At 38.7% G+C, this 24,102-nt stretch overlaps 1 protein-coding gene across 1 annotated transcript; it reads left to right on the top strand.

The window, feature by feature from the left end:
- Nucleotides 1-149: 149 nt before the first annotated feature.
- On the top strand, nucleotides 150-19,389 carry cd4-1 (CD4-1 molecule). The gene is made up of 11 exons (XM_023271628.3): nucleotides 150-183; nucleotides 12,409-12,522; nucleotides 15,450-15,520; nucleotides 15,612-15,773; nucleotides 15,878-16,027; nucleotides 16,767-17,000; nucleotides 17,096-17,476; nucleotides 18,000-18,251; nucleotides 18,399-18,499; nucleotides 18,609-18,652; nucleotides 18,807-19,389. The coding sequence occupies exons 3-11, from the start codon at nucleotides 15,460-15,462 to the stop codon at nucleotides 18,835-18,837; spliced, it is 1,416 nt and encodes a 471-aa protein (XP_023127396.2). The 5' UTR covers nucleotides 150-183; nucleotides 12,409-12,522; nucleotides 15,450-15,459; the 3' UTR covers nucleotides 18,838-19,389.
- The last annotated feature ends 4,713 nt before the right edge of the window (nucleotides 19,390-24,102 follow it).

Raw genomic sequence — 24,102 nt, 5'->3', positions numbered from 1 at the left:
GAGAGAATGGGATTGTAGTGATGTCTGACTTCCTGTGTGTGTGTGTGTGTGTGTGTGTGTGTGTGTGTGTGTGTGTGTGTGTGTGTGTGTGTGTGTGTGTGTGTGAGAGAGAGAGACACCTGCAGTGCACACAACCTCCAAAATGTCAAAGCTGAACTCATCGCTGTACTAAGAACATCACATGTAAGTACTCCCAAATATCCTGTACTTGTGCTCACAGTGCTACATGATGACGGATTATTTACAGGTTTTAATAGTAGTAGCATCTAAAAAGGACATTAATTACTGTTATAAATGCTGATAATTGTCACATACGGGATCTGCTCTCATAGATGGAAGAAAAGGTGCACCTAGGTGAAAGACTCAAATATGGTCTGAACCAAGGACACGTTTTAACATTCTTTGTCTCACTCCACGTACCAGCTGATTTATCCTGACCTTGCTCTGGTCTAATCTGTGTTTGTCTGGCAAAAAAAGGAACTGATGTAAAATATTTACAAGAATATAACAGGCCATAGTTCATAGCTAGTGTTCAGTGTATGATGCTGATAAAAACACAGGGAACACATGAACTGGTACAAATTCAGCAATACTGAATCGTTTTCTGTTTGATATTTTATCTCCAGTCTTAAATAATTATTAAATGTACCAGAGATGCTCCATAGATTTGATCGTCTATAGAATGTCTCTCAAAATAGTTCAGTCCCTGCGATGTGAAATATCAACCCTGAGGATGATTTCGTAATGCCAAATCAAAAATAGAATTTTCTTTCCTATAGTCTCTTAATCCATAAAGATCAAACCTTGTGCAATAGGAGCAGCAACATGTTGCTGATTTTGCAATCGTTGCAGTGACTGGGGAGGCTATAAGTATATTGTTGATAACTGTTGGCGTTGGCTGTTTCTGAGGGATACAGTTTTGTCGTGTGTAGAGAGTCTAATACAAAACAAGTTACCAATAATGTTTAAAAGTCTTTCTGCATCATTCCCTGCTGTTCAGAGGCAATTGGAAGTCATTGTTTTTCACTGATTAAGCCTTTCTTTATGTAACCGACACTGTCTTTACATATTTTTACCAAAGTAATTTTGTAATTATCATTTAATTTATGCATTTCTCTGATGAACACAGAGTAATTGTTGAAACATTTAAACAGTTTTCTCTTGTGTTCCTGTGTTTCTGACTTGAAACAGCAGGAAAGAGAAACAGTCTGCCAGCTTGATTTGTTCATCTATTTTAGGACACCAAAACAACTTTTATTCCATTTTGTTGTGTGAGAATGACAATTAAGCAGTGCTTGTTTGCAATGACTGACTGTTACCAGCTTTATGATATCACTCGCTAGCTGTTGAGAGTAAAAACAAAGGGTTGACTATGAATTAGCGTGAACGTTGTCTTAAGATATACACTGTGCATAAAGGCATATCCAAATGCTTTATGTGCATATAACATTTATTAGTGTACTGTAGGCAACATATTCATCAAGACAGAGAAGAATGATTAACTCTTTGTAGTAGGAGTTTAATTAAATGAGTTCTCATTAACTAACAAATCATAATTCAGCTTTGATCTAATGTAATACTGACGAAATAAAGCACAGAAATAAATTTATAGGCCATACTTGGCTTCTAAACCTGGTCTTGACTGTTTTAAACTGTGTGGTACGTGTCGAAGTGTATAGGAAGCTAAACTATACTAAACAATATCTCAAGGACGTTCTAATAAGTCTTTAGTACAGCGCAGATTTTGACTCGCCATAGTAGGAGAAGCTCATTAACGATGACTCCGTTCAATTCAAGAGTCCCAATAAGCCAAGACGATGCACGGTTTTAGGGTTCTGCTGGTGTTGTGATACTTGGACTCCATGCTGACCTTCAAAATGCCTTCAATAAAAAAAGACTGACGTGAGGCGCATTAACCAAACACTCTGTCCTCTAATTTGTCAGAAAATGCAGAATACAAGATAAGAAGGATTAACCGTTCAAAGCCACACATAATATTACCATGGTGATAAGTGACATGAAAATGGGTAATAATTCACCCCTATTGATAGAGGTAACGTGCTGAACATATCAAGTCCACTATGCATTGCACCAACCTGCAACTGAAAATCAGTTTTTAATTAATAGTAGGCAGCATAAATATGGAGGATGTTAAAATGAGAATTAATAACGCTGATGTAACACACCACGTACCACATCGCTACTGAAATAATAATGTAACAATAACACATTTTATTTGTATAGCGCTTTTCAAAACACTCAAAGACGCTTTACATAAAATCATCAAATGTTAAAAATATAAAAATAAAACAAGCAGAAGAAGCAGTTAGTGTTACAGAGCAAAATGTAAATGCTTCAATGGTTTTCTGTCTCTCCTCTTGTGTTTTTTCATGCTGCACTCACTGTGAAATCTTGTCTGGACACTGAACAGCCTGAAGTTTTCTAATAAATCACACATTAATTGATATTATGCTGTCATTAGTTTTGTTTGTTGATTCGCTCCAGTTTGGTGAAGACTTAGTTGCTTTTTTAACTCTTCAGTTGTAATTTAAATCGAAAAAGTGCATTTATTTGGCTGTTTTTTTTTTTTTTTACACATATGCACAGTTTTAGAGGAACAAAAAGTATTTGATGAATTTCAAAGTCAGTTTTAAATATTTCATGATATTTTTAAAGTATAGCTGAAGCCTGCACCCTTCACTGATATTAGCAGCACTTAATGCTCTGGCACATCTGTACTACAAAAGTCTTCTTGTCTTGCTTTATTGAGAGCAGTTTGACTTCAGTCTGTATGGAAGAATTAAGTTTGGACTGACTTTATCATTATTCTCATGTTTGATCATAAAATCTGTCAGGTTCACGAGCAGTTTCTTTCCCATCGCATTCCGTTCTTTAAACAGAAAATATTAAACATATTCACTCTCTACTACCTTTCACAAGTGCAGTTACCTTGGACATGTGCAGCAACTTCTTATTTATTCTGTTGTTTTGATTTATTTATTTCATTCACTGCACTACTACACCAGTATTTATTAATAACTTGTTTCATTTTACTTCAGGTGTTTTTAATTGTGTGTGTTTTCATTGCCGACACTGCATTGTCAGTTCATTCTGCAGTGCATCTCTCGCCTGAATGATAATACAGTAATCTGAATCTGATAAAAACGTATGCGTGCCTCATCACTATATTTAGGATCACTGATGTGCTGCATTGTCCAAAAATTTACAGGACTTTGCGGAAATGAGAGCCACGTTTCCTTCAGCATTCCTCCAATAACACTAATAAAACTAATACACAGCAGATAGTGTTTCATTTGAAACCAAACATAATGTTCTGCTATTTCTTCTGCATTGCTATGAAATAAATGTATTAATTTCTTCTTCGTACAGTTTAGTCATGAGTAACTATTTCTGAAAACACTCGCATCTAGAAGTTTGTTCTGTATTTTAATCATTTTCTCTGTACAGGTGCTGTGTTTCCCAGAGCATGCTAGCCTTACTCTAACCCTGTCTTATGAAAGTATAACATCTGTGCGCTGGAGGTGTTTCCATATGAGACAATAGGATTCCCTTTTCATGGGTTGATAAAGACATGCATTACTCAGTTCTCTTTTTCACTGTCTTACACAAGAGAACACACACACACACACACACACTTATTTGAAATGAAACTGAAATATCTGAACTGGTGTATGTCCCGCCCTCTTGTGTTTCCATTTGGGTCATCATTTCATCAGTGCACGACATCAGAAAATATTTTATTTTTAATTGTGAGCACAAACATTAGTAAAACCAAACCATGTAATCATCAGACATGACTGTGTAATGTAGCAAACACTGCTACAAATCCATGTGCCAAACAGCAGTTTTTGTTGGCTGCACTCAGTGTGTTGATGTGTCAGTTTTCAGAGCAGCAAAAGACAACTTCACGTGCTCTAAGCAGTAAACTGTGAGGTCCGACTGCAGGTGCAACAGTTTAAAGTTCAATACATCTTAAACAACTATCTGTCCACAGTCGTTCAATTTAAAACATCTGTTAGGTGATTTCCAATTCTGTAAACTCCCTTTATGGGTAACTTCAGCTGCACACAGGTTTCAGCTGTCACATGTTCTCATGAGCGAAGTCGGTGCTTAAATTACCTGTAGATTGTGATTTAATGCGGATCAGTCTCAGACTGATACGATGCATTTTGTAGGTGTTGAAGCTGTCGTTTCTTTTGTAAAAAATACCAGAGTCATACTTCCTTGGTGCTGCTGTGTGTTAACCTTGCAGGTTAACACACAGCAGGTTAAATTTCTCTGAGTCTATATGGGGTAGATGCTGATGGATGTGTCCACCTGCCTGTTTCAGATCCTAGACGTTATATGCTGTGAAATTAAATGCAAGTGTTGGTCTGAATGTGAATCTACTGATGTTTGTTTTTCCTGTTTGTGTGACTTGTAGTATATTTCTGACGCCAGACTATTACAAAAGAATCCTGTTTAAAGGATGGATTTTTTAAGTTTCTTGCTACAGGCAGTGTTTTCTTTCACTGACTATACCACATATTCATACTGGCTGTGAAGAAATATCCGTCTATTGCAGTTCTAATGTGAAAGATGGGGACAAAACCAACGGCCTTCATTCTGTGTAGCATGGAAATGGTTTTCTTTTCTGAATTAACGTAAAGGTTACTAACCTTATTTCAATTATTCTGTGTGAAAAAGTTTAAATTAATCAACCATGCACAAAAACTTGTCGAGCTGTTCAGCTGGTGGCACTTTCAACTTCTAATCTAATCCACACACTTGTCAGGTGGAGCTTGACAAAATATTGTTCAGATATTGTGACAAGTACACAGACACGTCTTTGTCCTGTGAATATTTAAATCCATCTTGAAACGCAACTTTTTGAAATGACAGGATTCCACAGATGACCAGAGAAAGAGGAGAATAATCTGCTGGCATGGCAGATGCAAGCATGTCAGTTTGTGTTTAAAGAATTCTTTAGCTCTAGATGAACCTCATTAACCTCACTGTGCATCACAGATATATGACCAAACACGACACAAATAGTGGACACGCTCATTAATGACTTCTGATTTCTGGTGTCTGTCCCCATTCTGGATCTGCCCTTTATCCTTTCCAGTGAAGTGCATACTTGTTTGTTTTTATTTCTCTCTACCATTCTGTTGTAGAGATGCTGTATGTTGGAACAACAAAAACCTATTCTGCCAGAGACAAATGAAAGGATAGACATGCTGCGTTTATGCAGTTCAGTGGTCTGTCAAATCATGTGGGGATCTGCCAAATTTAAAGTGCTTTTAGAAATAAGTTCCCTTTTTTGATTTGGTGACAGCATTTTATTGCTGATCTGCAGTAAAAGAAGGGAAGCAGTTTCTTTGCTGTCAGTGTGGACAGGAAAATAAATTAGAACAAAAACTGTTCAAAGCAGAGCTGTCAAGCTATCAGGTTTTCACTACAGAATTCCAGAGTTCACAACACAGATATTATTTCAATATCTATACAACTTTTAAAAAATCTTTTATAAATGCCATGAGTCAAATTCAGATGTCAACTTTGTTTATTGTATGTTCCCTCTATCTTGGAGGAAGATAAATTACTCTATAAATACGAGGAGGTAGCTTTTAACCATAACTGTACTGTATGTTCATTCATGGCACTGAAAAATTTACAATATTGTATGTAAATTAATATCATATCAGTGTTTTGTTTTTTCAGATATCACAGTCATTGTCACTACCGGTATATTATAATGCTCCAAGTTCAAATGTACGTAAAATAGTGGTGAATCAGTGAATGTTGTAGATACTAGACTGATGTAGCAAAGCAGATCTTAGAACTGATGACAAAGTGACAGAGTGAAGCAACGCAGCAGAACAATGGTTTTGGGACTTTTCAGTTACTGTAACGCAGATATTTCTCTGATGTTTAGCACTGTGTCGATTTACTTACAGTGTTGAAGTTATGTAGATGTATTTATGTTCAAATTCACTTAATGTTGAATTTAAGAACCGTATAAAGCAGTAATGAGGCACTGAATTATACTGTAGCATTCATGACTGGTGGAAAGTTGGGGGTTTTTTTAGAGAGAAAAAGATAAAGTCTAAATTCTCTAAACTCAAACTGTCAGCAGTTTTTTATTTTCATTTTGTTGGCCTCACTCTATTTTTGCAGTATTTTGGAAAACTATACTTGATGAATAATCTGGTCGATAGTCTTGGTTATTTATAGGAACATATAATGTAACTTTAGCTGCAACAGTAAATGCTGCGTACACATTTGTAGGCGCTGTGGAAATGCACAGTTGTTTTTCCATGCTAAACCAACGTCATCATTAACCTCATCATCTTAAGCCTAATCACATCTTAGTGTTACAGGAAATACCAAGACCCAGGTGCAGATGGAAGACACGGCACACAGAGATATAATTACACAATTTAGTACAAGAAGTTGCATAATACAACGGACAATTTTTACAGGGCTGTACAGAAAATGTCACTGGGTTGCTCACAGAAGTCAGAAGTAAGGAACTAACCAGAACCGAGTAATACCAGGCTTGGAAAGTAAGCAGGACAGCCAGAATACAATTAAACTAAGGTGCACACAGCGCAATACACTGGATACCGAACTGAAAGCAGAATCTTACACAGCACTACGTTGTGTCTAGCAGCAACCATAACTCCACACAGGAGAGATCAAACCAGGGGTAGCTCTTAGAGCTACACACTACGGTACACTATGAAACCTGCCACCTTACTGTAATCCCAGATAAAACAGCGATAAAAGTTGACAAACCTCAGGAATCGATGCAGTTCTTTCAGGTTTCAGGTACAGGCCAGTTCTGGACAGTGGTCAGCTTCTGGGGATCCATCTTAACCTCTCTTTGAGATACTGTAGCCAAGGAAGAAAGCTGTAGTGGCACGAAACTTTCTTTATCGAAAAGTCAGTTTTTCAGGAGGCGTTCTAGCACAAGGTGGACATGAGCAATGTGTTCTTCTGGGTTCCAGTAGAAGATCACGGCGTCACCTAAGTACACAAAAACAAAATGGTTGATAATATCACGGAGGATGTCATTGATGAGGTTGTGGAAAAAGAACTGGGGCGTTTGTGAGCCCAAAGGGCATGAGTAGATACTCAAAATGAGAAGTGGGGCATTGAATGTAGTTCTCTATTCATCAGCGTCTCAGATGTGGATGAGGTGATATGAGTTGCAGAGGTCCAGTTTAGAGAAGATGGTGCCACCGTGGAGGGCAGTGAATGCAGGACTGATGAGTGGTAGTGGATACTTGTTTTTGTCGGTAATACTGTTGAAACCACGGAAGTCAATACAGGGTCGCAACAAAGAAAAATCTGACCCCAACAGGGGAGGAGGATGGGTGAATAATTCCAGCAGCTAGGGAATCCTAAATGTAGGTTTCCATGGTGGTGTGTTCCAGTTTTGAGAGGTTATAGAATCGGCTACTGGGCAGCATAACTCCAGGAAGCAGGTCAATGGAACAGTCGTATGGTTGATGGGGTGGTAATGTGAGGGCATGGTCTTTACTGAATACCTGGGCCAGGTCTTGATACCCGTGGGGCACTTTAGATAGTTCAGGGGGGTCAGGGTCAGAGCAGGACGTAAACACTCGGCATGGCAATGGGGGCTCCAGGAAAAGACCTTCCCAAGGGACCAGTCGATATGGGGATTCTACAGCTTTAACCAGGGAAATCCGAGGACCAAGGGGGAGTTAGAGTTCTCAGTGATATGAAGGTTTAGGGATTCTCGGTGATTCAAAGCCAGGACAAGAGTGGTAGGAACAGTCTGCTGCTGACTTGGACAAGATGTAGTCCATTTCAGGCTTTCCCTTCCAGCGGGGAAGACAGTGGAGATTTGAAGCTCTCTCACCAGGTTACTGTCGATGAAGTTTAATCTGCTCCAGAATCAATGAAGGCTGTCACAGGCAGGTATTGGTGAGCCAGCAAAGGGAATCAGAGAGTTGCAGTCATTGGGGGACTTCCACAGAGGTTCAGCTCTCCAGTAACTGGGGGAATACTGGTGAGCTGGTCCTTTTGCCGGTCTAGTAGGACAGTGGGCAATGTAATGGCCCAGTTTGACACAGTATAGACAAGCATTTTTGGACCTCTGTTGGTTCTTTTCTTGAAGGGTGAGCTGGGGTCGACCTAACTGGCACCTAACTGGAATACTGAACTACAGCGGAGGTGCTGACAGTGCAAATACACTGGACTACTGAACTAACAGCAGAAGTGTACTCAGTGCAAATACACTGGAATACTGAACTAAAAGCAGAGCTGGTAACAGTGCAAATACACTAGAATACTGAACTAAAAGCAGAAGTGTACTCAGTACAAATACACTGGAATATCGAACTAAAGCAGACGCTTACACAGCACTACGTTGTGTCTAGCAACAACCACAGAAGAGAGATTAAATTAGGAATAGCGCTAAGAACAACACACTATGATACACTATGAAAAAAACACTTAGCTGACAACTGGGACAGCAGTAGGGAGGAATGGTAACAGGGAAATGAATAGTGTCACTCAGTGAACCGAAGCGAGGGTCTTGAAGCTACATGGTGAATATAGCTGCATCAGAATCCAGGTAGAGGTGGAAGAGATGATCAGCTGAAGGCAGGAGTCTAAATGGGGAGTAGTGACAGAGAAACAGACGTAGAAACAGACTGGTTAGATGAAGGCGGAGAACGAACATATAATTAGAAACAGAGACTGGCCTGAGTTCACTAACAGAGTTAGGTACAATGGTCCAGCATTGAACGTGGATCTGAGTTGTTCTTTAATGGTAGGAGACAGTGGGTAGGTGAAACACTCCCCACTCAGTCAGAGGAAGGCACAAACACACCAACTCACCCCACTGATAAGGAAAGAGGGAACAGAGGGGGAGTTGCCTGCTAAGCAGAGGTGGAGGACATGACAGTCTGCTTGTCCCTTTAACACACTGATGCAGTTTTCCTTAGATTAAAGAAACTCTGCTTCATGTGTGTCAAACTGTAGTTATCAGGTGTAATGGAAAAAAACAGAAAACATTCTCACATGATTTATCTACCTTTGTTTTCAAATTTACATTAACTGTAACAAATTCAGAGAATCAACATATGGAGGTGAAGCGATGAGTGGGAGATACAGTAAACTTTTCTGTCTTCATCTATTGTTTCATATGTCAGGGGGTTCAAAGAAGCTTAAATGAAGTTTCCATCATGATGTAACAGACAAAATGTTTTAAGCCACTGAGCAGAATGTTACTTTTTTTTATACTTAAACTTTTTTCCACTGAGATTTTGAAACCGTTGTTACCTTCCTCTCATTACAGAACCTCAGACATCCTTCTGTGTTGCCTTGTTTAAGTCAAATGCCAAAACTCTAACCTGAAATGCTTATCGAAAGAGCAAGTCAGAGACTTGAAATAGAGATAGTTTGTCGAGGGAAACCCTCTGTAGATGAGAATAGACGTTTAGAGAGATACATGAAAAAGTGAATCATCCTTCTTTTTTCCTCGTGGCCCACACTTTGTCTTTCTCTATTTCAGTAATGACATGGTGTGGTACAGTTGCTCTTGTTAGCTGTGTGACTAATGAGGGAGTCCTCACTTTCAGGTGTTTTCCATCGAAATCTCAGCTCAAAAACAGAAATGCATCCACTGAGGAATTAAAAGAGTACCATGTTGAGCCTGCGGATGGCAACAAATTTATGTCTGAATGACGAGTATTCATTTAAACGGGGCCCAACAGTAAATGTTTGGTGCGTTTGTTCAAAGAGCAGATGGAAAACTTGTTTCATTTCAAGCTCTAAGTGAACAGTAGCAGGTGGGAGCCCTTCATGAAGGCAGTACAGAGGCAGGCAGAAAAACCTCAGAGAGACACATGAGACGTGTGCAAGATGTTTTGTTTTGTCCTTGTTGTGGTTCGTGACTCTAAACCACCCTGGCAGTGTGTTTCTACAGCACTAGTCTCCTAACTGATCTCTGTCATTAGCTAGCATGGGATGAATGTCCATAGACAGAACATCTTATTACTGCATGGAAAATAAACAGTATTTTGTCCTACTACATATAATGTATTGTTTTATCAGAGTACAAGAAAAAAAGACTTCAATCTTTTACACTGCAAATATATCCCTATTTTAAATTGCGCTTTGCTGAACCAAGTCTACGATTCTAAAGTGTGTTATTTCCTTGATGTTGTGTGTTAATGAGCAGATCTGAAGCAGTTTTGTGTAAAAGACACAAAATTGAATTGAGTTCCAAGTTTCATTTACATTTCAGAAATCTTATGATTAATTTGCAGTTTGAAGAACTATGAAAGCTTTTACCTTCTCAATCTAACTCCTGTAATCACATTCACACAGCTGTAAGGTCATAATATTAGAGCAGCAGTCCTTGTAGTTGTGTGTGTTACTTGTACGAGGAAAACAAGACGCTCTTGGGTGTTATATTACTGTTAGATTGAGAGAAGATGCAACAAGTTAGGAGAACGGAGACAAGCACCAGCAGATGTTTAGCCTCCCATAAGTGTATCATTACCAGTTAAGTAATAAAAGAAAGCATCATGTAGAGTGTAATCTGACCCAATGCACTAATTTTACGTTTTCTGTTACATAAAGAACACATTTAAAATAAAAGTACAAATTGTAAATATTTATTTCTCACTAGTTCCACCAGAGTCGTATTGCTCAGGCAGTTCGTCAATGATCACATTTAGATTTTATTGTCTGTATTTATTGGTTTATGTTTATATTTCCAGATGTTTGTTATCACCGACATGAAACCAATAAACGTTTCTTTCATAGCTTCGTTTGTTAAATTCACAGACTGCTGCCGTACGCCTTGTGAAGTTCCTATGTTTGTATAAATGCTTGTATATTAGTCCTTTACGATCAGTGTTAATTTGTCAATATGTACAATACAAACAAAAATCTGATTAGATGAGAACATTTATAGAAAACTATCTTCACCGGCTCTTTCACTGTCGACCGTTTGGCAAATCTGTCCTGAACAAAAGATGTTCTAATGCCAAATTTGAATTTTAATGAAATCTTTATACTACCAAAGATTCACATGTTGAAACATGTTTGGAATTGCAATGAAATTTGTCTAAAAGATTGGTGCAAGTATTTAGATTTTAATGCAGCCAAAAAGGTCATTCTCAGATTTGAACATTGGACTTTTTACTGTCACTTCAGTGTGGCACCATAACAAGCAGACACAGATAGTATCCGTCAAACAATGAGCTCACTTTTAGCTGTTCAACTGTGGATTTCTACGGGCAAATGTGTATTTTTCTTATTGTGCATGTTCCCTTAGTTGTGTCCCTAAAGTGCCAAGTGAACTGCTGGATTCACGATGTAATAGCAGAGCCTTGATATTTTGATAAGTTGTGAATTGGCTCCATATGAATAAAACTGAAATAAAACTGAACAAAGATAAAATGTGTTTAGTATTTTGGCATACATAGGGGTAGGTGGGATCAACTCTAAGAAATAACCTCAGCAAGTGAATCCTTCTTGTTCGTCAGGCAAGTTACCGATTGTTCCGGCCGAATTTACACATTTCTCTTAACGTAAACCTTTAGACTGTAAATTTGATTGCTGATTGATTGATGATTATTTACCAGTGTTTACACAGCAGCATTTTTTGGTTTCTAAAAGACATCTAAGCTAAAAAATTTTTTAAAAATTTAAAAAGAAAACTATTAGCAAAAGTGGTACGCTGATGCAGAAAAAGAAAGATATACCAGGGACTGGCCATAAAGATGTGAGAAGCTGATCTAATAGAAAAGAAGATTTAATAAACTGTCATTGTTGACTTTAATGTTTGACGTATACTGAGTCTTTCATTTTACCACGTATATACGTAACACATCCAAAACTCATCAAAATTATGTCCCAAAATATTTTATTTTTTTAGCTCTTTGTCTAACAGGTTGTTTATGTAAAATGTTGCATGTTTAATTTGCAATCACCATCAGTTCAAGTTTCAATTCTGATAGAGAAATCTGTACAATTATGCAACGAGGGGAAAATTAACAGAAATTTGGCCGCAAGTCACAGTTGTGCTATTCAGAATGTACTAAGGATGAATAGCGAGTGCAGTACGACTCTTCATTGTCATCTCGCAGCAATAGCAAAAGCAGTTTTAGCTCATGAAGATTATTTATTTATTTATTAGTATGATTATTGGCCAAATCAAGTTGAATTTACTGCTTAACTATTGGCTCCATAGATAAATGTATATATATGTATATATTGCCCTAAACAACATATCCGGTGAAATTGTTCAACTTAGCATAGAAAAGTTTGTGAAGATCTCGCCCCCCTCTTCCTCTGTAACAACCAATCAAAGGCCGGTATTCTGATTTTGGGTTTGATCACTGACTATGTGTCTTTTTACAGACCAATCGATGCTGAGGGAGGTGCAGCGACACTTAAAAAGAGGGCTTGTTTGACAAATATAAAACATTTCCGCCTGACTCAGGATCACTGAACACAGAGAGACACTCCGCCGTTGTAAGTATACGCTTTTTAATTTCAAATAAAGTCAATATACACGTGTCAAAAAGTCAAAATATTTCTAAAATTACATAAACTTACATTTTTTTCTAAAATAATTTAAGCCATAAACCTGTCAGACCTGGGCAGGCGCTGTCAGGTGAGAACCTTCTTTTGAGTTTTATATATGAACGCAATTACATGTCCAGGACACAATATAATAATCAGCAGCATTAGGTGATTCTCTGTAAGTATTTAACAAAAGACTAACTATTTAACATGGAAACAAGGTAAAAATACTGACTTCAAATATTATATAAAACTGCCAGTAAATGTCATGTCATTTAAAGTTTGAAATGTCTCACAAATCTTGTATTTCTTCTTTCTTGCTTGATGCTATTAATATTTGTAGTTAGTTAAATACTGGCAGATGACCAGTACAATATGGACTAATGCTATATGTAATTCATTATCGCTATATATAAAATGAAATGTATGTAATACAAAATAAAAATGTATTTATATTATAATTGAACATTTACATTTTGAATTGATGCATTAATTATTGCATGAACCTTTAAATACAATATGACAATCTTAATAACAATAATAATAATTTTGTACCAAAGATCTTTCAGTGGTACACAAATTCATGAGTCTGAGGCAGAAGTTTCTCCAGTTTGGATTTTCTTAGAAAAAAAAAAAACATCTGGTCTGACTGATTTCCTTTTTAAACCCTGTGAACTGTAGCTGTGTGTAACTGCTGAAGTTGTAAAATTAAAGCACAATGCTATAGTACGTCAAGTTTAGCTAATGAGTTTTTGTTTTTTTTAAATGGTACACTCCAGTCAGAATGTAACTGTAAACCTGCCTGTCCTCCTGTGTTTTTCTGTCAGTTACCTCCCCAGTGTGTTTGACCCTCACCCTCCTCTCCTCCTTCATCTCTGTCGTATTTGTTGTCGAAGCTACATCCTGACCACGGATGTAATCACCTTAGTTTCTAGGTTACAGCTCCACAGGTGTGATGATGTTCAATTTCACTCTGCCTCCAGTCTTCACTCAAGTTTTTTTCTTACAAAGTCTGAGCTCAGTTATAATTAACGATGTTGCAATTTCTATTTTCTATCAAATACCAGGTGACGGGTGAAATATGTATAATATCTATAATAATATATAGCGTATTTGTGTGTTTACTGTCCTTGGTCTTACAGATACACTGGATTTTTGCTCTAAGATATTCTGCCATGATACATATCACGTCAGATATTATTCTTTCTTTTTGCTTTTCCTTGGGTAAATATTTGTTCCGTCAGTAAAAACGATGATTTTCTTTCTGGATTTGTAAACCACATTTCAACAGTGTGAGTCCTCAGCCAGATGATTACATCCTAAAGCAAGTAGCACATTTTTTGTGTTTGACTAATGTTAGTTTTAATCGGATGAAGAGGATTTTAATTAGGCTGAATATTTATCCTAATAAATATACAATACCTAATATCGTAATACAATCTATAATTTTTCTGTGTATTTGCTTACATATAGTTTTGTTAGTCATTTTGATTAAACCTTGAGGAAATACTAAGAAACAGACATCAGCGCGTATCTGTCTCTTCACTTATTTATAAAGTACAGTTAAATCCTAGTGCAAAATACATGAATACCTTAAATAACCAGCGATTATATTAACTTTAATTGGTATTCGATCCTAATATTGAATAAAATCTTAAGTATTTTTTCAATCTTAGTCCTGCTGAAACATTGTAGGAATACTGCACGACATGTGTTGATATATCTCTTAATGATTTGGGGTTTTTTTGCATTTTTGAGGGTTTAATTTGAAAATAAATCTGTTACATAACCTATGTATTTACATTTCAAGTCCAAACCATTATAAACAGCAACAGAAGTCCTTATTAGGGCGAGGCACAAGAAATCTAGGCAGTAAAATAGGTGTTAATTAACAACAATTCTCTCTTTAAAGGATCCTTTCTTCTTCTTCTACAGTGGATGTGGGGGACATCCACTTTTTGAATCATTTCTCAATCACAACATAGAGCACAAGTACAGAGGAGACAGAGATAAGGGGTGAAAACAGGGAGAGAAAAGAGAAGCATATACTTTAAACCACAGCGTAGATGTGCCGCTGGTGCTGTGGTCTTCTTTTTTTCTCCTTTGTAAGAGTAGAGAGATCCGTCTTTCGTGGAACAGGGGAGGAAGAGAGGGGGTGTGAAAGGCAGTGGGGGAGGAGAAGATGGGAGGATTGGGATAAGAATCTGCACCTTGACTGAATCAAGTCCCACCACAAACCAGCGTTTGTGCTCCGCGTCTCTTCCAAACTCTGTCTGCTTCTTTCAATCCAAAGCCCACCACAGGCCTCCTACTCTCGTCTCTCTCAGCTTTTTGTCTTTCATGTTTTCGAATCACTAAATCAGAGACCACCACAAATCCCTCATTGCTTCCTGCTGTATGTTTTCACTTAGCAGCCCAATTTGATACGCGCACATATGACAAAGGAAGGACTTCCCTATAACATGAATTTGTTGAAATTCTGCTTTTTGAATGGCTGCTTTTCTAACTTTGTAAAAATATATATAAAATAAAGTGTTTAAATTAGAGTTGTGAAACTTAATTTACCTTTTTCTGTGCATGAATTCAGACAGCGATCCACAGAATTCCTTACCTAATCTTCATCAGCACGACGTGACCATTATTATTACTACGAAGATTCTTTAAAAAATTGTATTCTACTCTATTGTATTGTTGTCCTACAATAATATAAGACCATATATCGTCCTTTATGATGCAAAAACATTCAGTCATGGTTTGATGTTTTTCTCTCTTGACTGTTGCAGAGCTCCTTTAATCGGACTACCTAAGACTTTAGTTTGGACAAAATTAATTTACTGAACATGTCACCTGCATTTTCCCCAAATTGTATTTTTCAGACGTGCAGCCATGATGACGAACTTAATTCAATTCGCCCTCATGGTTATCGCAGTGCTGAAGTCAACAATGGGTAAGATGTGCTGATTGCAGATGAATTTGTCCAGACTTAAGGAGAGGACAGTTTGGTTTTTCAACACATAATGTTCTTTGCACTGTCTTAGGGGCTGACGAGGTGATCGTGTACACTCAGGTGGGAGAAACAGTTACACTTAAGACTCAACGGGAAATTCCCCCAAAGCCTTATGTGACCTGGCATTTTGAGACATTGAGTGGCACAACGCTTGCCTGGATCAACCCCTTTGGTGGCAGGTCAACATTTAAAGGTGAACAGTGAATTGAGATGTTTGCATACATGGTTTGATTTTTCCATCAAGAGGTGAAATGTGCTGTAAATAAATTAACTTTTGAGTCAATTCTTTCCTTGTAGAGCGACCCTGGAACAACAGCTTGTCTTTGAATGGCTACGCATTGACTATCAGCAACGTCCAAGAACAGCACTTCGGGACTTTTGTCTGTCAAGTTTCTGATTCGAACGTTCCAAAATACCATATCACATTTATACTAATCAAGCTCCAAGGTAAGAATAAAAATGAGATGACGTAATCTGTTCAGTCATTTCACATTCGCCATGGTACATTTTTATTTAAAGTAGCATTGCAATTTTAACAATGGTTTTATGCAGTTGCAAAGATATTCTAGTTAAAATCTAGTGCATGCTTTTATGCAGTGTTTTGGGCAAAGTTAATATATGTTTTTCACGTTAAGAGTTTGGGTTAACCATGCCAAGTTCCTCAACCTTTCGGGATTTTATAACTCCAAATACAAACTCAAAAGCAATGGTAGTCGAGCTTAAAATTTTACACAATCTCAAATATTATCATGAAAAATCTTTTTTTGTGTTTCAAAAGGTGTGGCTGCATTAGACAGACACAAATAAATACAAATTATTAATTTTTTTAAATAATTGTTTACAAGAAAAACTAACAAAACTAAATTCTACCAAAATGACCCAAGACTCAGTATGTCTTATTTTTATGGAACCAATCAATTTTAAGTTTTTAATGGCATTTTTAGGATTTGTTTCGTATTATGGCTGTGATTGTACTAAAAGAAATTGCACTTGAAGAGTGATTTCTAATGCAATATACATGCAAATGCATGGGGTGTCCAGAAACTTTTTTCCACCACTGTATTTTCTCAGTATAAGGTTGGCGTTTTCTACCTAACTGCAGCAGTATTTGTATTTGTCAAACTATGCTTACTTTACGTAAATGAACCACCTCTGTTTTCTTCATCCTGCTCAATTTCTGTGCTAGTGAGTGTGAATCCAACCTCTCTCCTGCTGCCGGAGGAACCTCTGTCTCTGGCCTGCAGTGTGGGAACTCAAAGGAAACCTGACATACACTGGCTCAATCCCCAAGGACAGAAAATGAAATCTGACAAGGGAGCACTCACTAAGATAGTCACAAGCCAAGACAATGGCCAGTGGACCTGTGTTGTGACACATGATAGAAAAGAACACAAGGCTAAAGTTTCTGTTAAAGTTTTGGGTAAGGTGCTGTATATGTGCATTTGTTTTACAATATTGTACCTCCATCCTGTGGATAATATTTGATTTTTTAAAAAATCTCTCTCTCTATTTTAGATCTCTCCCCAGTTCCTTCACCTCAATATACATCTGCCAGCTCATCCCTCCGTATCCCATGCTCCTTTCCATCTCACGTCACCTGGGAAGAAATTAAAAAAAAGGGCATCAGGAAAATTCAGTGGAACTTCTCCCCTACTCCATCCTCAAGTCTTATTTCTAAAGATGGAGAAATGCTCTTCTCTCTCTCTCCGGAGAATCCATTGACCTGGCAGACAGAACAAGAAAAAGGACTGAAACCTGTACAGGACGTTACAAAAGGAGATCTGTCACTGGCTAGAAATCGGGGAAAAGAAGAAGACAGAGGAAACTACACATGCTCCATGAAATTTAATAATGGTGTGACTCTGAGGAGGACTGTAAATGTAGAGGTGTTGCAAAGTAAGTCAAAGCTAATTTCTAATTACTAATTGTCATGTGAAATTTAGTGTGCTTTACAGTTATTGCTATAGAAGTCTAATGAGACAAACAAATATTCACATTTGAAGATAGAAGCCAGAGTATGACTGTGCAGACTTGACTTTAAAGTGATATTGATCATTAATCTACGACCAAAATAGCAGCAGAATGACTTTCTTTCAGTCGAATGCCCAAATGATTGACTACTGTTTCAGGTAGAGTTACATAACTGTTGTGCCACTATGCTCCACTACTTTATTTTGTTGCTAATTGAGAGTGTATTTTTGATATTGATGCTGTTTTGCTACATTTATGTGAACTTTTGAAAATGTTTAATTATCATAATTAAAAATTCTGGTGAGGTTTTCCTGGCCGAAGGCTCTGTTAGATATAAATACTGAGAAATTACAACATTTCTCCAGCATGTCACATTTATTTCATAGAATTCTTCTTATTTTTTTTTTATTTCTATGTTCTTCCTTTCTCCTTTTCTTCCGGTCTTTAGTCATCTCCTCCCGAGGAACAAAGTTAACTCCTGGTCAGCGGGTCAACCTGTCTTGCACTACCGGTAATCCACTGCAAACTGATGTGCAGTTAAAATGGTTTCCACCCGAAAAATCATCCGTGTCAATCCCTGACGATCACCCTGCCCATCTTACCATCCCAGAAGTGGGGACAGGGGATGGCGGGAAATGGAAGTGTGAGCTGAGGCGGAGCGACGTTCTGCTGGCGTCAGCTGTGGTAACCCTGACAATCGGTAAGCATAGGAAGTAAGAAGAGAGCATGAAATGTGACATGGGCATGACCTTGTGGTCAACAAAATTTCTACTAAAAACTAGGGTTTGAATGATGTATTTCCTGTTCTGTATAGTGTTCCATGACTGTCTGTCTCTGTTGCATACAGAACCCAAGATGACTGTGTGGATGTTGGTGATCATATGCAGCTCTGCAGTCATCATGTTACTCCTCCTCATAGTCGCTTTTATCCTCTGCCGACACAGAAAAGTAAACTTAAACTATTCCTCTTATTTTGTGTTAGATCACACATTATATGGCATAAAGACTTATTTCATGTCTCTCTCTTACTCGTCTCTCTCTTTGTGGCTGACATTAGCGGAAGACGAGACACATCAGGCATCGACTCTGCCAATGCAAAAAGTACGTACACACCATTTCCTGGACTCTACACTCACACACTGAAGTCTGAACAATACTCTGAGCCTTTTGTGATAATACAACCATAATAAAAACATTTTGTAGCTCTGTGTCTCTTTCCATAACTCAAACAGAAATCTGGAACTTTCTTTTTCAGCCCCAAGCCCAAAGGATTCTACAGGACATAATATGACTGTTTCAAGAGAACATGGCCACCAGTTGAGTTTATACACCAGTGGGATGAATTTTTCTGTCATAAAAACTGCACACGTGCTAAATGTGCTACATGACAGTCTAAAAGACTAAGACAATGTAAGATCATGCTCAGTTGACAGACTGTCTTAACACAAGAAACTATGTTGGAGTTGTACATATCAACCAGCTTGGATGAGTTTTATATTTGTAATGTAACATAATCGGTTTGCTATTGTTTATGATTATTACTGACCGTGACTTTATTTCCTTCACATTATCTTAGGGTCATCTGTTTATCGACCGAATATCTTGCCATGTCTTTGATGTTCTATAATACTGCAATGATATAGTCGTTTGCTCGCTTCTACAATTTATACCCAGGCATTATTTGTGAACACATGTTTATACTTTATTACTGAAAATGAAAACATGGTCTTTTTGGCAGAAAAATGTTGATTGCTCAAATAAAACAAAAATGTAAATGTGGAAATACTGACAATGTCATAAATGCACTATGAATTTTTTCAATAAACTCTCAATAAGCAGTGGTGTGATGAGTGTTAGTGGTGCAGAATGGCATCCTTGACCCTTACGGCTTTTCAGGTACAAGAAATAACAACCTAGAACATTCAAGGCTCTAAAGCTTGTGCACCAATTTTCATAAGTTGTCTCTTTAATTAACATAGAATAGCTACTTGCTGTGTTTGTGATTTGTGATTGATAGCTGTGCACCGAGGACACATTCACTGAAGAGGACACCAAGTAATGCTATGACTAAAACGGATGTAACAGTTGTTTCTTTTTCATTTCTGTTGCATCAAATGTGGTGGAGCTAGGGCAACAGATCGAATAACACCATTTACATTTACTGTAAGACTGTTTTTTACACACTAATTTACAGTTTTGATTAACCAGGAGTGTATATATCCATTTTTGTTCAAGATTTTCAAATCTGACCCTGATGATAAGGATAAGTAGATTTACTGTATTTTAAAAATGCTCTCAAATGTCTCTAATCAATTAAGTCAAACGTTTTTTCTCCTTACGATTTTTCAGCTGAAACTGACTGAATTCAGGGTTGTTTATCAAGCTGGAATAAAAAAACAACAACTTAAAGCTAGACTGCAGTACCTTTACATACGAATGAACATCTAATATATTCAATCCGGGGCCAAATGAGTTCACACAATGCTGCCCCTACCAGCACTAAGTACATCTATCTGTGAATTGCAGTATACTGTAGGTTTAAATCTGTTTTCTGTGCATTCTTGTATTCTTGGTGATAATGGAGATAAAACACCTTTTAGCTGAAGTTCAGGAGTAGGACAACACCTCAGTCACTCCCTTTCCTGTCATGTGCCTGTACATAACTCTCTGTCCTTCACTTGGTTGTTCTTGCTTCTCATGCACAGAACAACAAATTGTTATTGCTAGACTCCAGCCTGAAAGAAAGGAGAACCCGGTGAGAACCCACAGTGCACAGGGAGAACATGCAAACTCCACACAGAAAGATCCCAGGCTGGGAGCAAACCATGGATCTTCTGTGAGGCAACGGTGCTAACAACGGATTCACTGTGCAGCCCTTGTTATTTCAACAAACTACAGATATAGAAAATGTACAGTCCATCAAAAAATACTGTTAGCAGTGTAAGACAGCCATCAGATATTACCTTGAATGAGAAGAAGGAACAGAATTGATGGTCACAGAAGACTAAGACAAGTTGCTCTTACTATACTAGTTAGATTATGTCAACTTGCAAGTGCATGGATGAAGAGGATACTAGGCCTTTTAATTTATATTTACAACAGACAGAGTGACTATTTCTGAATTGTTAGCGTAACCTTGAATTTGGGGTCAGACTACACCCCCTCCTGGGAAAATTCTGCCACGACACCAATTTACTTTAACACAGTACAGGAAACTATCACAACAGAGTGTGATGGTATGGCCACATACCTTTATTTACATACTTCATTTCATGATACCATTTTATCTGTTTTAATATCTTTATTTGCAGTGCTGTCCACAGAACCAGCAGGTTCCACTCTTGGCCTCACACCTTGATTACCAAAGTGACTTGCGACCAGAGTTCTGCCTCTTCAGACCCCCAGTAATCCATCTCACCCACATCCTCCGACCTCTATCTGACCATAGCTGAGGTCATGACGTAGACATTCTGGTATTCATATTTTGACTCGCAAGTGCAACCTCCAACCTCTTTCCATGGTGAATTACATCATTCATAGCCTTCATTTCCACCACTAGTTGAGCTTCAAAAAGTTCGTTGTAGCTTTGAATGTCTGGCTGGATCTGCAGCATTTGGAATGGTTGTGGGCAATGTTGATGGCTGTCATGTGAGAATCAATCAGTCAATCAAGTGCAGGTGTTCAGTGTTATTTTAGCAGAAAAATATTTTATTCAGTTCAAATGCAAGCACAATTTGGCCAACAGTGTCAGTTCCTGACATATTTGTTGGTCACCCCGGTTCAGTTCATGATCCCAGAGTCCTTAAAAATAGCATGTTATATGTGGGTCGATTGCAGACACCTGACATCTACTGTATGCTTGGAGATGGTGAATATCCATGCATGTCACAACTCATCACACTCACATACCCTACAGAGAGTCAGTGAGAGATCCAGTGACAGCCATGTTCAAAGGCGCGATCTATTATTAAGAGGGTGTTCAGCATCATGAAGACCTGATGTTGTGTCATTTTGAACAACTTCTGCCTCAGGAATGAGACAACTGAGCCTGTGAAGGAGGCGCTGGAGCCAGATGGTGAAGCTGATCAGTTTCAGCCTGCCTTGTGGTGTGGTGATCAGCTATGTGGACACATCGCTGCTGCTCTTTCAGCAGCAAGCAACACTCCTCCAGCTCTTCATGACCATGACTATTATTATCTAGACACAAAGTCAATTTGCTGATAGTGTAAACACCTGCTAGGCTGTAGCTATTCTGTAGGAGAAAGTAGTTTGTCTCGCTTTCATGTAGCCCTGGTCATTTTATGTGAAGTTGTTTGCAAGATCTAATTGTAAATAAATTCCACTTGATTGAGACATGTTTGCACCTAGGTTTCTTGATTGGCCGTGCTAGTAGATCTGGCCAAAAGATGAACCCAGCAGACCCAGATCCTTATTCTGACTTGGTATTGGGCTCTAGCTGTAAAAATTAATCTGCATCCAGCCAGTTATCAGGCCAACATGACCATCCATCCGTCCGTCCTTCCATCCATCCATCCATTCATTTTCTATACAATGCCTTATCCATTAGAGGGTAATCTTTTTTCATCACCTTCCTGTGGCAACTCCAAGAGGATGCCACTCTATCGCAAGACTAGCAAAGAAAAACAGACAACCATGCAAGATCACACTCACACCTACAGGCAATTTAGAATCACTAATTAAACATAGCATGTCTTTGGAATGTGGCAGGAAGCTGGAGCACCCGGTGAAACCCCCACCCCAGTAAAGGGAGAGTATACAAAATACAAACAGTTGAGATTTAAACCTAGAACCTTCTGGCTATGAGGTAACGGTGCTGGCCAATACACCAATCTTTGAGAAGTTTAAGTGAGAATAATCAGACCATGCTCAACCACAATAGTTTTCTCACTGGCCAGGTGGCCACCCTATCTGCTCAGACAGCCCAGCTCTCTTCAGTTCAGGCCCTAGTGGATCTCAGTCTGGGCAGGCTTCAGCAGCCATGTCTCCCTCCCTTTATGGACATTTGCTTCAGTCCCTGAGCATTACGAGGGGGGTCTAGGTTCTTGGTGGACGTTCCTCACTCAAGTGTCAGTGGTGTTCAGACAACAGCTTCTCATCCACTCTTTGGAGCGTTCATGCGTAACGTACCTGTTAGACCAGCTTAAGGCGACAGCCAGGATTGTGGTTCAGCGATCTGGGTGAGGCAATCAAATATCTGCAGTTCCCATGAGGCTGTCATCACTGAACTGACGGTTAGCCATGACATGTCTACCACAAACTTTGGAGTTTTCTCTCACTACTGTCTGGATGTTTTCAACAGAGCACCAAGTAAAAGGGAATGTAAACTACAAATTGTATAGATCTACCAGATTGCAGTGTTTATGACCATCAAAGCATGTAACTGAAATATAAGGCAAACACGCTTCCAGTGGGTGTTGGACTCTGCAAGGGCTGCTCCTTGTCTCCAGTTCTATTTGTGGTGTTGGTGGATAGGATCTCAAGGCACAGCCAGGGTGAAGAGGATGTCCAGTTTTGGGACCTTACAATTGCATCTCTGCTTTTTGCAGATTATGTGGTTTTGTTGGCTTCATCAGACCGTAACCCTAATCCTAACCTTCAGCACGCACTGTAGTGGTTTGCAGTAAAGTATGAAATGGCTGGAATGTGAGTCAGCACCTCCAAATCTGAGGCCATGGATCTCTGCTGGAAACCGTAGGATTGCTCCCTCCGGGTTTGGGGGCAATTATTTCCCCAGAAGAGGAAGTGTAAGTGTCTCTGGATCTTGTTCATCAGTGATAAGAAAATGGCATGAGCAGTAATGCAGATGCTGTAATGGACCATCGTGGTGAAGAAAGAGTTGCGTTGCAAGGTGAAGATCTTGATATACCAGTCCATCTACGTTCCAACCCTCCCCTTTGGTCATGAGCTCTGGGTAGAGACCAAAAGAATGAAGTCGCAGGTACAAGTGGCCAAAACGAGCTTCCTCCACAGGTTGGCAGAAGCTCAGACATCCGGAGGGAGCTCAGACTAGAGTCGCTGCTCCTTTGCATTGAAAGAAACCAATTGAGGTGGTTTGGACATCTGATTCGGATGCTTCTAGGGTGATTTCCTTTGGACGTTTTCTGACCAGGTCTACCTGAGAGGAGACCCCAGGGAAGACTCAGAACCCGCTGGAGGGACTGTATGCCTTGTCTGGCCTGGGAACATTTTTGGATCTCCCAGGAAGAACTGGAAAATATTACAAGGGGGAGGGATGTCTGGAATGACCTGCTTCGCCTGCTGCCTCTGTGACGCAACCCTGGGTAAGTGGAAGAACATGGATGGATGTTCTTCCATCACAGCCAGATCTTTGTGACCTGCCATCTTAGATTAACAAACAAACATTTGATGACAGAGCCTTGGTGTGTAGATTCAGTGTTACTTACCATTACATCATATTTGGTAAATGTCCAAATTATTCTGTTTTTCTTACTTGGCACTTTATTCCCACAGCAACTGTCAGCTCATCTGCTTCTAAAGGTTTTGTTTTTCAGACCAAACTAATTAAAGCA

The sequence above is a fragment of the Amphiprion ocellaris genome, chromosome 9 (genome assembly GCF_022539595.1).
Source record: "Amphiprion ocellaris isolate individual 3 ecotype Okinawa chromosome 9, ASM2253959v1, whole genome shotgun sequence".
Taxonomy (NCBI): Eukaryota; Metazoa; Chordata; class Actinopteri; family Pomacentridae; genus Amphiprion; species Amphiprion ocellaris.
Note: the sequence above shows the minus strand (reverse complement) of the source record. Positions and strands in the feature narration are given on the sequence as shown.

Bases quoted from the DNA above. Each gene is read 5' to 3' on its own strand.
- cd4-1 (XM_023271628.3), top strand. From the start codon at position 15,460: ATGATGACGAACTTAATTCAATTCGCCCTCATGGTTATCGCAGTGCTG. The intron at 17,001-17,095 runs GTAAGGTGCTGT...TCTCTATTTTAG, and splicing joins AGTTTCTGTTAAAGTTTTGG to ATCTCTCCCCAGTTCCTTCA. The intron at 18,252-18,398 runs GTAAGCATAGGA...TGTTGCATACAG, and splicing joins TGTGGTAACCCTGACAATCG to AACCCAAGATGACTGTGTGG.